Source organism: Emys orbicularis, chromosome 9 (assembly GCF_028017835.1).
Source record: "Emys orbicularis isolate rEmyOrb1 chromosome 9, rEmyOrb1.hap1, whole genome shotgun sequence".
Classification (NCBI taxonomy): domain Eukaryota; kingdom Metazoa; phylum Chordata; order Testudines; family Emydidae; genus Emys; species Emys orbicularis.
The window spans coordinates 74,097,084-74,113,430 of record NC_088691.1 but is presented as its reverse complement, the minus strand read 5'-3'; the positions used below and the strand labels follow the sequence as shown (position 1 = coordinate 74,113,430).

The 16,347-nt window shown below is 40.5% G+C and overlaps 1 protein-coding gene across 1 annotated transcript in view; it reads left to right on the top strand.

Moving 5' to 3' along the window:
* Positions 1-16,347, top strand: part of TFDP2 (transcription factor Dp-2) — a 189,923-nt gene that overhangs the window by 37,799 nt on the left and 135,777 nt on the right. The window contains exon 2 of the mRNA XM_065410857.1: positions 1,191-1,273. Within this exon, the coding sequence (XP_065266929.1) occupies positions 1,259-1,273 (15 nt within the window). The 5' untranslated portion in view covers positions 1,191-1,258. The remainder of the gene's footprint in view (positions 1-1,190; positions 1,274-16,347) is intronic.

Genomic DNA, 16,347 nt, shown 5'->3' with positions numbered 1-16,347 from the left:
ATCAACAGCCTGCTTCCTCTCAGACCCAGCAGAAGAAAGTCATTTTAATCTCAAATAAAGTCAAAGTAGTCTTCAGCTTCTATATCATCATTGAATTGGAGATCTCAGATTTGACACGAGACTCAAGTGTGGCCAATCAATGGGCATTAGTTTTTCCTACCCTTTTGTTTGGAGACAGTCTGACTCATTTTGCAAGCCATTGGAATCTGATAACATCCAACAAATTGGTATTCTCCAAATGATTCAATGAGTGGGAATATTCAAAGGCATTCAAAGAAAAAAAAAATGAAGGTTGGTTACTTATAACCAGAGTTCTTTGAGATGTCCCCCCCCCCCCGTGTTTTTTTTTTTTTAATTCACACTCCCTGCCCTCCTTCCTTTCTTTCTGAGTCTTTACAGATAGTTTATCTGAGACAACAGTGGAAGGAACGGAGGTGGTAGAGGGCACTGTGTGCCCCTTTTTATAGCCTCACTCTCAGAACGTTTGCAAATAGGGATAGGAGGAGTGGAAGGGGGCATGTGAGCACTTCAACAGGCACTGCTTGGAGAAGGTTCCACAGTCTAGAGTAGACTACATTGGCAGGCATGTTCCCATGAGTGTAACTATTCCAGTTATAAGTAAGTATCCTTCATTTCTTAAAGACCTGAAAATGATGAGAGAACACTGAGTTTGTACTCTTTCTTGCTGGGACTTAAAAAGAAGGCCTGAAAAAAATGCCGCAAGCATGTTTTGCCTTTTTTTTTTTTTTAAATGTGAAATCTGGAATCTCAAGTCTTTTCTCTGCTGTTTTTGCTGGAAGTCCTTGGGTGGCCTACAGAACATTTATCAGTTATGGAGAGAATTCATTCAGTTCCAGTTTAGGGTTAGTGTGCACCAACTATAACCAATTCAGGAGTTTTGGTTTCAACACTTACTAATAGGATAGCCTGCTCCTTTAGTAGTAGTAGTTAGTATAGTTAGGCCCTTATGATATACTTGGTACCTCTTTACCGTTAATAACTATCCTAAACTGTGTTACATTTCCAGTGGCCTTGCAAAATGTGACTCCAGGTGATGCTTAGTCTGTCTCTGAAAATTATCACCACCCAAGACACCCATTTACAGTCTGTGGAGTAATACATTAAATTAGTGATGTACTTCAGGAATCAATTTTAATTATATATGGTGTTAAAATCTGTCTTTTTAACAGGATGTACATTTTGAAGATGAAAAAGGATAACTTATGGTTTTACAGAATATAAAGAAATATTGTCTGACATGACGGCGAAAAATGTAAGTATTATAAGCCAAAAGGTCTACCAGTTACTCTGGCCTTTTGAATTTGGCCAGGGATTAATTGTGATATTAGTGTGAATTATAGTACATGGGTGTTGTGTGTATGAGAACCTCTTATTGCCACAGTATAAACACTTCCCCAGTATTTTAAAAATATTTATCATCTTTCACAGCCCATAGGAGAATTAGCTTGATTAGTTAACAGGTTTTTCTCAACATTTCTGTTAACAGGTAGCACAAAAGCGAAGTCTAAGAAATAAGTATTGCATTTATTTCTGAAAAATGATGGGCTTGATGGTCATTTTTTTGGGGGGAGTGAGTTCTATAGACTATGTCCAACTCCTATGAAAGTTCTATCTTCTGTGCACAAGTCCCGTCCAACTGACTGACAGTTTAAATGTTTTAGTTGAATATAACTGTCATGGGAGTTTGGGGTTATGGAGCTCAAATCTTGCTGTTCTTCTTCCTTCATCCAACCTTTCCTTTTAGTTCCTACAGCTGAAAAACTTCCTCCAGGCTTTGTCTCACATCTTGATTACTGCAACCTCCTTCCTGTGATATTCCTAACACCCACATCTTCCTCTTTTGGTTCATACAAAATGCAGTTGCCAAGCTTCTTTGCCCCAGATCTTTCACCATGTCATTCTTGTTTTGCATATCCCCACTGACACTTCAGTTTTCCATTGCATCAAATTCAAGTTTGTTGTCCTCACCTTTAAGGTCCTTCATATAACTCTCCCCCTCCCTGTTTAATTTCATTTTGTGTTGGGCCTCCTGCCCATTTCTTTCCCTCTGTCAGTGATGCCAGCCTTGAACACCCTTTCTGAACTGATTTGTAAGGCTACTGCTCCCTCCTCCTTCAAATCTCTCTTGAGGTATGTGCCATACCACCTCCCCATCCACAAGACAAAATCAGACAAATAATTGATTCTTGTTTAATTTTAAGGGGGGGGATATTTTCTAGTGAGCTAGAACCATTAAATTATTCCTATGTAACTGAGCTTTGATTGCTAGTTAAGTCCAGCTACTTCAACATGGTTGCAATTGCTACTCTACACACTCCACAAACGTTACTCTGTGGTAAACCTACCGATGTTTGCACCCTGGAACAGATATATGGAGCGCCTAGAGACTAGCATTTATGATCCTGTTAGTCAACTCAAGTTAACTGATAATCAGTTAACTCAGGCTAAAATAGAATCACAAACTTCAGTCTAGACATATCCCAAGTTACAGTTACAGTCTTGTTTTAAGTTAATTTGTAAGCTCTTTGGGATAAAGACAATGTCTGTTTCATTGTGCAGCATAGTGGGAATTAATCCTGAATGGGGCATCTGGGCATTACCGCAATATGAATAAGAAAAGTACAAACAATTTGTTCTTTGTAGGTCACATCTAATTGGCAGATCCCTGACCATGTACTGTTGTATGAATTTGATTGTTACAGTTACATAAAGAGACCATGTTGGAGGAGGAAAAATCCTAGGAAACACTTTCTGGAAGGTGCTAGTATCTAGTTTAAATTTTTTAATCCTGAGCATATAGCTCTTCTGAGACTTGAAGATGAACTTAGAAATAAGACTATATTTTACACAAATTTGTATACTGCTATCCCTCAAATTAATTGTTTTGCCATTTGAAATGGAGCAGATACTTCTGCCATAGACTTTGTACATCAGACTTCAGCTCACAACAAATGATTGAGTGAGCTATAATGGTAATAGTAACTGAGGAATCCCAATTATTTGCGCAGTATTGTAGGAAACTACCTCAAGTAGCTGTTCTGTTAATTTTAATGCTTTGTACTAATACAAAACGAACATCAGTCATTGTGTTTATTTTAATGTATAATCTTTACCAGAGCCACTTATTATAACTTTTTGCTTCTGGAAATACTCTAGAATCTTTGCCTCAACAAAGAGGTGTATAGTAGGCATTTCTAAACAAAGTGTACTTAAGTGAATAAACAAACAAATTTTTACATACAAGCCAAGCTCTGATTGCTACAATTAAAAATAATTATCATTATATAAATATCTAAGGCCTGGTCTACTCTTAAAAGTTTTGTCGGCATAACTATGTAGGATAGTGTTTCTTTAAAAAAAAATTTTTTTTTTTTTTTTTAAAATCACATCCCTAACAGACATACTGTGCTGGCAAAAGCCCTGATGCAAGATGCAGTTATATTGACAAAAAAGTGCTTTTGCATCATAGTTTATTTAGTTGGGGAAGCTGGTAGTAAGTTATACCAGTGAAAGAACTCTTTTACTGGTATAAACTGCATCTCCATCGGAGGGTTTGCTGGTGTAGCTATACCAAGATCAGTATACAAGCAAACCCTTTCTGTTGTAGACAGTGCCTAAGATGCACTTTGAAGTGTATCATTAATTCTGGTAATAGAATCAGTTTCAAATTAGTCACTCTGGTAAAATTCCATGTCAAGTACTGAGAAGGTGCAAGAAATTGCCTTTCAGACTACAGAAGTGTCAACTGAATACAGTTAATTCTTTATGAGGTGTTGAACCCCCTGTCTGAAAGGTATAAATTAACTGTCTACACAGCCTACGGCATTTCTTTTAGCTCGTCGGGTGCATTCTAAACCTCTTTTTACCTGGATTTGTAGAATTACTGAAACTAGTTAAATTGTAATTAAAAAAAATACTGTAACCTAGAAAGGGGGAAATGAGGTGTTTTTGTTTTGCTGCTAGATGATATATAAAACATTTTTTCAGTAAATGTATTTGCCCTTTAAACATTTCTAGTTCTTGTTCCCAATTGCTAGGTACAAAAATCATAGGTGGCCATTCACTTTCACAATATGCATTGTTTCATTTTATTCATAAGGTGCAACATAAATGTTCAGCATTTGTTGTGGAAATTATTAACAAGAAATTTGTCCATAACAGATTAATTTAATCCTATATCTTCACAAGTAGAAATTGAGTGACTTAAAACGCTTCAGACGTTTAAATTCTTGCCAAAGGTGAACAGAATATTATTTTCAAAATGTTTTAAAATATTGGCTACGAAAGAAAAGTTCTCTAATTTTCCGTGTGACAATTCCTTTTTGAAAGTAGGCTTATCTTCAATTTATGTAGATTTTCTTGTCAATCTTCTCTGCTTGTTGGAGTTACACATTCTTGTTCAATATAGTTTATATCTTCCTGAGCTAGGGTGTGGCACAGCTAAAACTGCAATCTTTAACCACAAGGCTATGAAACACTTGACTGAAGGGAAACTGTATCTACTTTGTTCAGCTTTTAAATATATATCCAAAACCTGCAAGCACTTAATTTTTAGAGAAAGTGTGTGGGGCATTCCTACCCTGCCAATCTTTTCTTTTTTGGGGTTGTTCCAGTTTTTGGTTAGTTTGGGTGTGCTGAAGGGAGACATTCCCACATGCCCCCTTCTGTAGACGTGTACCAAAATGACTTGGATCTTGTAAAAACATCATAATGAAACATAATGTGCTTGTATTTTGATGCAATATTGAGATGTTGCACCAAACTGCCATTCTTTTTAACTTAATAACATGACAGCTTGAACAAACTCAGGTTTGTTTAGGCCTGCCACTTCTCTTAACTTTGAATCTTGTCTAAGATTCAGTTGGGTCTTCACTAGGCTGTTTTTAAACCTTTGGTATACAGGCTACTTCCAAATAGAGTTATGTCTGCAGGGATTATAAAGCTTGAGCTGAGACGAGCATATCTGTTTCACTGGATGCTTTGTTTAGTGGTGAAAGTTAGTGTCACTGTTGTATTGAATGTACTGTATACACTTTTTATATTGCTAAGCTTCTGCTATAACTTTAAATCTTTTCAGTCCTTACAATAGAGAACAAAAAACTGAGACACTTCCTTTTACATATAGTTGTCTCTTTTTCTTACCTTAACTTTGTTTAAACTGTGTTGCCACCTTCCCCATTGTATGGTCAGAGAATGAAAAATTAAATGTTTGAACTTTAGTACAGGAAAAATCTTCAGTTCAAATCTTAATAAAAAATTATATGTAGCTTTCAATGTTCCATCTAAGCACAATGATGAACCAACAGGAAAAAAAAGTACAATTGCAAAGCTGAAGTTGAAAACTTAAAAGCATCTACAAATCAAGATGTTCTCACTAAAAGCGCCCAGACTAACCATGCCTCTCTCCTCCTCACAATGCTACTAGCTCTTATGTCTTATACTTTTATAGTGCCGCTCATCCCACTGTCTTCCCCTTTGCAGACAGCTCCAGTCTCCTTACCCAGCAATTCCTCCCCACCACTGTGCTTCCAGTTACCAGGGGTCCTGTGGAAAACTCTTTTTATTTACATAATCGCATACTATCATAATGCATAGATACAAAAGGGTCAAATTAACGTTGCACAGACAACCTTAATTCTGGCATTTCCTAACTTTTGAGTGCTAGAATTTGCAACCTGAAAGCTCTTTTAATGTAGTTTTGTTTTTGGATGTAACATTTTTGTTGGAAAAAAAATCATTTCAGCCTGTGGACCCATATTGACTCCCCGACATGGGTCTTCATCAGGATTGGGATCTTTAGCTCCACAACATGGTCCCCTACCACTTGAGGTAATAGAGCAACTGGTAGTGGTAGAATCTTCTATGCAAACCTGCCATTAGAGAGGGATGGAGAGAGACATTTTGCCAGTGACTTTCACAGTTATTTGCTAGACAGCAAAGGAGTGTTGAGGAATAATGGGTTATAGTCCTGGTTCTGTAGGGAGTGTGCTCTAGTGATTAGACTTTCTTCCTCTGTCCCCAAAGCAATTCCTTGCCCCTCTCTGTCCCCCACTCCTCAGATGTTGTCCAGGCTCCTTCTTTGCTCCTATCTTCCCGCTGCTCCTGCTCCTATTTTCAACTTCTCTTCATCACTCTACATTCAAGGCAGGTAGATTCCTCCTTGTCCTCCATACCGCCTGGGCACCAGTGGCGAGGGAGGCACTGAGAGCACAGAGGCCTGTCTCCTTGCACTCAGTTGTGGTGTGTGATGCCAAGAGGAGCAATTGCATAAAAAGTCCTTCTCCATTCCTGAAGCCCTGGAATGAAGCATGCACAGTCACTTTGTTGGAATAGTGCCCGAGCAGTCTGGCTAGCATTTAAGAGCTGTGAGGGGATGGCATGTGCCCAGTACAGATAGAATCTTCAGTGAGTTTAGCTGGCAATCTCTTGACAAGTCTGTACTGAATTGCAGTTTTTCAAAAGCTCATAAATAGGCCAAATTTATGCAAATTTTTATGGTGATGGCAAAATGCATATTCCTGACACCACGGAGAAGCTGTGCTTCTCCCCTGCCAAATTTCAAGTCCCTGGTCTCAAGCATGGAGGTGCCAGAGCTTCTCAACTAAACAGTTCTAGACATTTGTTTAACACTGGCAAAACAACATATTTTTCCCTAATATAGTTCTTTGAAATGGCCAAACCATTTTAGCTAAAACTTTCCAGAAAAATTCAGCCTGGACAGTTTTTAAATTTGGCAAAGTTTCCAGTTGCTTATAACAGGATACTTAATGAGTGTTGGGTAACCTTAACTATAGGCGGTGCTACCTGAGCCACTTGTATATATCCATGTATAATCTGCAGAATCACCAAGAAGTCATACAGCAAACTTAAGTAATTGCATGATGCTTAACCCTTATCTGCCCTTTCCCAGTATTTCTTGTATCTTGTTTAAAATTTAGATCAAGTTCTAAGGGGCAAGGAATATGGCGTATCTGCCTACAAAGCCCATAATATACTACTAGGAACTGTAGAATAATAGGTACTCAGGTTTCCTCCTAGTTCTTTGTCCTATCCATTGAACTAGGATATCTTATACAGGAATTCACAGTAGGTTCTGGGACAATGTAGAGGGTGGCAGAAATCCTTTCCTTTTTCCAATTTTGATCCTGTGCCTTCACAATGAGAGAATCATAATTACACCGCTTCCAGAGCTGTCAAACCGCTTCCTATACATCTGTTTTGCTGCTTACTCCCCACATGGTTAAAAACTTACACTGCGCTTTCCAGCTGTACAAAGCCACCACCTCTAAGAGTCAAAAGCCCTTGGTCTTACAATAAGACAGCTAGGAGAGCTGTAAAAGCCAGTAAGGAGGGTCAGGCCCTTTCCAGGCTAAAGAATCTGGAGAGGTTGTGGGAGAAGGCTTTGACAGCTCCCAGGTGGGATAGATATAAACAGAAATTGTCACTTGGACAAGGGCTGGGGAGGAAAGATTTTGTCACTCTGGTGGGAGAAGGTTTGACCACTGAGTATGTTCATTATTCCATCTAGCACTTACATTTCTTGAATTATACATTACATCATAATTTGTTTCTGTAAATGTGCAGGAGATGAATAGATGCATGCTAACTAAAAATACTAACTTTGCCACTCAAAGGCACTCCAGTCAATTGGCCACAATTTTTTTTTGACCAAATTATTCAACTACCACAATTGGGGGGGGGGGGGGGGGTACAGGGGGGGAGGAGAAAAGAAAAGGAAAAAAATAACCTCAAAACATGCTGTTCAACAAACTGAGCTTGCAAATAATTTTTATAATTTCATCCTACTATATAGATTCAAGAAAACATATGTTTACAAATAATGTTTTTTTTACTTTGTTGGCTTGATGCTAACAGCTGCAGATGCATGGGTTATGGTCACCTAATTGACTTACTGCTTTTTGAAAGCCACGTCAGAAGCATATAGATACACATAGTCTCTTTAGCAGTTGCTCCTTTTCTCACACTCTACTTCTGGCTTCCTTCTCCATGCTCTGACATCTCTGCCTTTATGGATGATATACTGGTATGACACACTTGACACACATTTATGTGATGGCTAAAGATTACAACTTTATTTTAATCTACAATGGTTAAATGCCTGTGATTTTAACATAATTTTAGGTAATGCTTACAGCTTAATGCTTTAAGGGGGCCCAGGTTTTACCACACAGTTACAACTGTAGTCTTCTGACTGGGAGCTAGTTGAACTGACATCCATCAGATTACCCACCTGTGTCACCTGCCAGGTTATTTGGTATCTCTTGGTTGGGAACACTCCTTTCTCCTCTCTCCTGTTAATATTCTCTTGTAATCTACAGGAAGTGAAGATGATTCATATTGCTCCCCATTTTCCTTATACTGATCTGTTACCCCTAAATTATCCAAATAGCTAATCCCAGGTTTTACCATTTAAGGACATTGGAACTGGACTAAACTGCAAGATTTTGCCAGCACTTCACTTGGCTGCTCTCCCTGAACTCAAGAATTCTTAGAGCTAGGCCCAGGTTAAGCAAGTCTGAACTGATTTGATAAATGCAGAATGAGAGAACCTGGAGCAGCTGAATATAATGTTCTAGTGGCCCAGGACCTTTCCACAAGTTCAAATAATCATCACCTGGTTAACATTCTTTCTGACTTTGTTCTTGACACCCTGTCAAACACGGCAGGGAAGAAGATTACACCATGAAGCATGGCCCTTGGGGACAGATACATTTGATTTTCCATTCAGATGGTGGAGTTAACTGTTAGTTTCCCAGTGAAACCTCAGAGTGTTGATCTGGAACCTCAGTTGAGTGCCTTGTTACTGCTGTTCAGTTCCTCTCTCCTTCCATACTCAGAAAATACTTGAGATAACATAGTTGTTGGATGATACTTTCTGGAAAAAGAGCACAAAGGTATTTTAATATGAACTTGTGTTATGTTTGAGTTAGTTTGCACTCTGGACAATAGTTTTAAAGTGGTTTGAAACCCACTTCTTGGTGGCCTAGACATGTGTCATTAGTCCCTGCTAAGGGCACTGAGGTAGCTGTCCCTCTTGTACATGATTGGATGCCAAATTCTTCTGGGGGATGGGGACCCTAGAAAAGTTAATTCTTTGCAGAATACCGTTTTAAATTGATGGCTCAAAGCATTGCCATTGGCGTGTACAAATAAAATTCCTCTAGTTTTTTCAGGTGGAGGTGTGGAATTGGAAGTAAGCTTTTGGGTCTGTCTATGAGCCAGAGTCTGTGTTCAGACCCAATACTCCATTTTTTTCATATGCTCTAAACAGGGCCGTCCCTACGGTACCGTGAATCAGGGCGACTGCCCTGGCCCCACGCTTCGGGGGTCCCCGCGGGTGGGGAGGTGAGGCGGGAGGTGAACAGGGTGAGGAGGTGAGGAGAGCACCCCTACCAGAACACACACACCCTCCCGCGCCTCCTGCTCGCTGGCGGGAGCTGCCGATCAGCGCATTCCCCTCCCTCCCTGTGCCTACTGCTGGCTGCATATCAGATCAGTTTCGCGGCATCAGGAGGCGCAGGGCGGGAGGGGGGGAGGAGCGAGGGCGTATCACTCTTGGAGGGGGGAAGAGGCGGGGGCAGAAAGAAGCGCGGCGGGGGTGGGACCTTAGGGGAAGGGGTGGAGTAGGGGCGGGGCCTGGGCAGGGCCGAGGGGAAGCACCCCCCACAGCAGATAGGTGCCGAGTTTCTAATGTCCCGCGCCCCGCACCCCCTTAGGAACGGCCCTGGCTCTAAAACCCTTGCAAGTGTCAATATAGATGCAACTTCATAGCCTTTCCTAGAGCTAGGTGGGCAATGAAAACTGTTCTTGCTCCTTTGGTAGTGATCAATTACAGTGTAATTCTGTTAGTTTTCAGAAGGTTTCACCTGTTCCAATCTCGATGCGCTTGCCATGGTCCTGCTGTCTTCATATTCCTCTCTTCATGAAACCTTGCAAATTTAACAGAGGGTCCTGTGGCACCTTTAAGACTAACAGAAGTATTGGAGCATAAGCTTTTGTGGGTGAATGCCCACTTCATCAGACAGGCGTCTGACGAAGTGGGCATTCACCCACGAAAGCTTATGCTCCAATACTTCTGTTAGTCTTAAAGGTGCCACAGGACCCTTTGTTGCTTTTTACAGATTCAGACTAACACAACTACCCCTCTGATACTTGCAAATTTAGTGTATTTCAGTCTTCAGGCTCTTGTGCTTTTGAATTTAACCAAGATATTATAATTGTAAGCTCTTTTGGGTTGGACCTTGTCCATTACGTGCTTATAAAGTGCTCTGTTCATGTTAGGAATATTTATTTATAGAATCCTTACTGGAATTTAGTTGAGCTCAAAGTTAACTAAATGTTAAGACATTCAAAAGTGGGGGGGGGGGGTTTGGTGGTTTTTTTTGGTTGTTTTTTAGTGTCTCTTCAAACCTGTCCTGTGTCTTTGTTCTCATGGTGCACCAAGTCCAAGACACGTCTGAAATAGTGTCAGCAGGCAAAGTCCTGTCACTCTGAAATGGCTTCTGATTTATTTTATACTTTCCAAACAAATGCTTCTCCCGAACTAAGTGGGATACATATGCCAAAATTACTTTTTTTTTTTTTTTTTTTTTCCCTCCCAAGAAAGTTAGATGAGGTTCCAAAATAGAACTTAGACTGGAGATAGGTTTTTGTTTTTTCCTTTTTTCTCCCCCCAACCATAATTCCATTTACTGGATGAACATTTTAACAAGTCCTAAATTACCTTTTTAAATGAACATCATTGTCAGGTTCAGCCCCTGCAAATGATCTACTTGAAGTGCAAGCAAATTTGAAGGCATTCAGATGGTGTTGATTCAGTGTAGGTCACTTTTATTTCCCACCTGGTCTGGTAGTCTGAGTAGCTTCAGTGTTATAAGTATTAACTCTTCATAACAGAGCCACAGTTTAGTGAGGAAAAGAAGTATAGTTTGTACTATCAACTAGATGAACTGTTTTGGCAATAAGGCTGTTCTGGTTTGGCCTGTATCAAATTCCAAACGATGGTGGAAGAATAATTTAAAATACCTTCTATATTCTTAAAAACCTGTCACTGTTTTCTTTGTTTTTTTGTGATTTTACTACTTTATAAGTGAGAACATATAATATTTCTGTGTAAGTGTAATTAATTCATTTGAGAAATAGGTGGGATATTTTTCTGTTAGGTTTAAACCACACACACACACACACACACACGTATAGAGGAAGAAGCATGCACTCAATTACATCTTTTTATAACTTGTATTTTGGACATCCATAACCCCCGTTGTCCAAAACTTTCAAAGCACTTTCAAGCTCATGAATAAGTCTTACAACATCCCAATGAAGTAATTCTTATCTTTTCTATATCATCATCATGATGTTCCCATTACATCTCTGGGCGTTTAGGGCAGTGGCGAAGCTCCTCCACTTCTGTCTGTTTTTGGCAAGTCTTTCAATGGTTCCACAGCTGTGCCCCAGGTTTTTCAGCTTGGCTTCCACAGCTCTTCGCCATGTTGTTTTCGAGCGGCCTCGTTTTCGCTTGCCTTCAGGTGTCCATCTTATTGCTGCTCTGGTGATGGAATCAGTTTCCATCTGAAGCACATGGCCAATCCATCTCCAATGCCTCCTGGCAATGATGGTGCTCATATCCTCTTGGCTGCACTGTGTCAATGGATCTTGGTTTGAGATTGTTCTGGGCCAAAAGACAAGGAGGATTTTTCTGAGTTCGGTTGTATGGAATTAGGACAGTTTTGACAAGTCATACTTTATCATTCCCCAGCATTCTGCACTATAAAGTAATGTTGAAAGTGCAGAGCTCTGATAAATCTTGAGTTTGGTTTTGGTGTTGTATTTTGATGATTTCCAGACTGTATTTAAGGTCCTGAAGGTGTTCCTGGCTTTATTGATTTTGTTCTGGATGTCCTGGCTTGTTCCACCATCCTGGCTGATGGTGCTGCCCAAGTATGTGAATGTTTCTACACTGGTGAGAACATAATCCTCTATCCATACTGGTGGTGGTGAGGCAATATTAAAGGTCAAGATATCTGTCTTATTGTGGTTGATTTTCAGTCCAATTTGCTGGCTGACTGCATTGAGTCAAGTTGTTTTTTCTTGTATATGGTGTTGGGTATGTGATAGGAGAGCGAGATCATCTGCAAAGTCCAGGTCTTCAAGGGATGAGAAGGGTGTCCTTTGAGACCCCTGCATTAAATGTCCCGGCCCGTAGGCCATCTGCGGCCAGAAAACCTCCCCACTGTGGCCCGCGGAGGAGAGACGCATGTAGACACGTTGCCGGCAACGTCTGCTGTAGGCACCGCTCCCCACAGCTCCCATTGGCTGGGGGAGAGGGACAGAGATACCATCACTAGCCACTGGGCGGAGTCAGCATCATTAGTTGCCGGGCAGAGTCAGCCATGGAGGCAGCATCACTTTTTTCCACGATGAATATAAACAAGTCAAAATACCAAACACAACTATCTGATGCACACCTTGCTGCAATCCTGAAGATTTCAACTGCTCAGTCACTGAGGCCAAACATCAACAAACTGACAGAACTGAAGTGTTTCCAGGAGTCTGGCAAACACTAAAACTCTCTTTCAGGCGAAGAACTATATAAAGTTGTATGTCAGTTTTATTATTTCTAAGAAATTCAAAATAAAAGATACAATATAAATGTTTTCTTTTCTGAACACCATCTTCAGTGACATTATTGGCCCGCTGGGAGGGTTTGAGGACTAGCACTGGCCCTAAGGTAAATTGAGTTTGAGACCCCTGATTTAATGCCTCTTGGCATGTCTTTTGTTGTACGCTGCATTATCCAGTCGATGGCAATGTTGAAGAGGATTACAGACCTGACACACCCCGATGTACTCCTGTTTTGACTTCAAAACTGAACTCACTGTGATCAACACTGCATGTAAAGTTGAAATAAAAGCTTTTGATGATTATATGGAGAGGGATTTTATATGCCTGCAGAATGCACCATAGGCTGGTCCTGTGAATGTTGTCAAAAGCCTTCTCAAAGTCTATGAAGTTTATATAGAGTTGCCATTGCCATTCTAAGTATTGTCTATTATGTTCCGTAGAGTGAAGATCTGGTATGTGCATCCACGCCCTTTCCGAAAACTGGCTTGCTCTTTTTTGAGAACGCTATCAACTGCCTCTGATATACACTGGACTATGATCTTACAGAACACTTTACTTGGCACAGATAAAAGTGTTATTACACACCAGTTATTGCAATCCCTGAGAGTTCCTTCCTTTGGTATCTTCACTATAACCCCATTGGTCCACTCATCTGGCACTTTTTCCCTTTCCCACACTGATGTAAATAGAGGAGCCAGGATAGATGCTGCTAACTCAGGATTTACCTTGAACAATTCTACATTCAAGTTATCCTTGCCGGGAGCTTTCCCAAAATTTTAAGGATTTGATGGCTTGAATGATCTCTTCCTTAGTTGGGGTGTCTGTGTTGATATCAAGATCATCTTCTGCCTCCTGGATGTTTGTGTCCTCTGTAGTTGGCTCCCTGTTCAGCAATTCTTTGAAATGCTCTGTCCAGTGCATTTCTTGTTCTTTTTCTGTTAGTAGGTGGCCTTGTTTGTCCCTGATGAGTGTGTTTGTTGGTGTCTGCCGTTTACCACTGATAAGCCACATCATTTTGTAGATGGTTCCTTGTTCACCACAAGCAGCTGCATCCTCTGCTTGTGTTGCCAGATTATCACTATAATGTCGTTTGTCCTCTCTCACAAGGTGTTTGACCTCCCGGTGTGCCTTGCTCTGCTGCTCGTGGTATTTGTCCTTTAGCTTCTGGGATTTTGTGTCTAAAACTTTTTTCTTCAGGGCTTGTCTGGTTTCTATGGCGTTCCATGTGCTGGGTGTAATCCACTTCTTCCTTCTCTTCTGCCTGTAGCCTAGACAGGCTTCACTGCTCTGTTTATAAATTGCTGTTACTTTGTCCCACTTCTTGTTGATCTCATCTGCATTCCCCTCCTCTTCATCCAGGTCTGCAAGTGCCTGAAACCTGTTCTTTAACTGCAGAACGAAGGCTTTCTATATTTCGGGGGACTTTAGCTTATCAGGGTCATAATGTCTATGTCCCTTGTTTGGTGGACCCACGCTTCTCAGTTTTAGCTTGATGGAGGCTGTCACAAGGTGGTGGTCGCTGCCAACATCTGCACCCCTTCTCACTTCACATCTGGCAGTGAACGTTGCCATTGATCATCATATGGTCAATCTGGTTCTTATTTCTGCTATTTGGAGAACACTATGTCAGCTTGTGAATTTCACAATGTTGAAATAGGGTTCTGCCGATGACTAGGTCATTCATTTTATGGAAATCAACAAACCTCTCTCCGTTTTCATTCATGGTGCCACACCCATGTCTTCCCATTGCTCTGTCATTGTTTGTGTTGTCCTTACCGACCTTGGCGTTCAGGTTTCCCATGATGATAGTTAGGTCGTGGTGTGGTACTCTCACTAACTCCGCCTGTAATGTAAGGTAGAATTTGTCCTTTATTTCTTCATCACTGTCATTTGTCGGAGCATCGCACTGAATCAGGGTGATATTATTGTGTTTCCCTTTCAGTCTGGCTCTCATAAGTCTGCTGCTGATGGACTTCCATTCAAGCAGGGAATGCTCCACTTCCTCCTTCAAAAGGATGGCAACACCCTCATAGTGTTGTCTATCATCTTATCCAAAATACAGCAAAGTTTCTCCCGAGGCTGTTGTTAATCTTCCTGATCCTGTCCATCTGCTCTCACTGACACCCAGGATGTGTAAGCTGTAGCGTCTCATCTCTGCTGTGACCTGAGCTAGCTTCCCTGTTTCATTGTTTTCTCTGTGTTCCAAAAACCAAGTTTGTTTTTGTCTTGGTGTTGAGCACTTCAGTCTTCATGCCAGTGGCTTCCTTTCGGCTTTCACCTCTGGCAGTCATACGGGCCATTGACTCCTGAAGGCCATCACACACAATAATGATCAATTTCTCCATCGCTGTTTCTGTAACATATTTTGTTTTTTTACGGGACAGGGTTGTTATCCCTGTGCCTAACCCCCCAACCTGGAGGACCATGGTGTCTGTATTGTCTGGCCCCTCCCGCACAAACCAATCTGGCATGGTTGATCCTTGCAGGAGCAAAAAGCCTCCACCGACACAGACTCTGGGGATTGTTAGAGCACGCAGGCTGTCCCACCACGACAAGACACAGACAGCAGAGGACAGCCTTTTCTATATAGGATCTTACAAATATCTGAGCGCCTTCCAGTAATGCATTAAGTTATGAGACTAATATTTGTCATGTGGTTTGTTCTTGCATGTTTTTTTCAAGTTGGAAAGTGAATGTAGTGGCTTGTTGTGGTAGGTTTTTAAAACATGTTGCTATATATTAATTTTAGAGAAAGCAAAGTCAAAGAAATGCGTCTTGCACTTGGAGCAATCCGAATTATCCCAATTTTGCACATGGCAAAATAATTTGGTGTGGTGGTGTCTTACCAAAGGTCACAAGTGGTAAAGAAATACAATCAGAAAGTTCTAACAGGCAATCATTTTCCTGTATACCAAAATATTATATTGAAGTACATTTTTAATGGCTTTGTATGAAGTATCGTGCAGTACTTGAAACCCCCAACAAACTTGAATGAATCATTGGTCACATTGTCCCACTCTTTTTGAAATAGGATTCCCCATTGCTTTCTATGAGAAGTCTTCATTAAAAATTAATGGGATGATGTGGCCTTCTCATGTCACACTTCCATAGGTCTGTGCTGTCTAATTTCTCTCACATTTAAGACTCTAATTTCAAAGTATTTCTGAATTATTATTTTTTAAATAGTCTAAGTTTTATAACTTAAGTGGAAAATACAAAGTATAAAACTTTCAAGAATCTTTTTAATAGGTTAATACACTTTATTTTCCACAGTTTTGTTTCCGTCTAGTTATGTATCAAGTTCAAACTTAATACCAGTTAATCTTTTTGTGTGGAAAGAACAGAGAGAAAGAAAAAGAGGTAGAATGCAGGGAGGGAAAGATCATTATAAGAAAATTAAAAGTGACTTAGCGCATGGCATATAAAGAACATTTAAAACATGTCTTTAAAGCAGATATTCTTTACATCTTATCTGCGAAGTTGGGTCATCCTAAGAACTATTATAGACTATAACTACTTTCCCTGGCAGCCAAAATAACAGAAAGGAAGCTGCTCATATCCTTGCATCAAATGCCTTGCAAAAGAGGCTGTTTGCATGCACTTGTATTCTGCGGCAGTGTTTCTCAACTTTTTTGATACCAGGGCCCAGCTTACTGCCTTTCCAAACTGTCAGGGGGATCT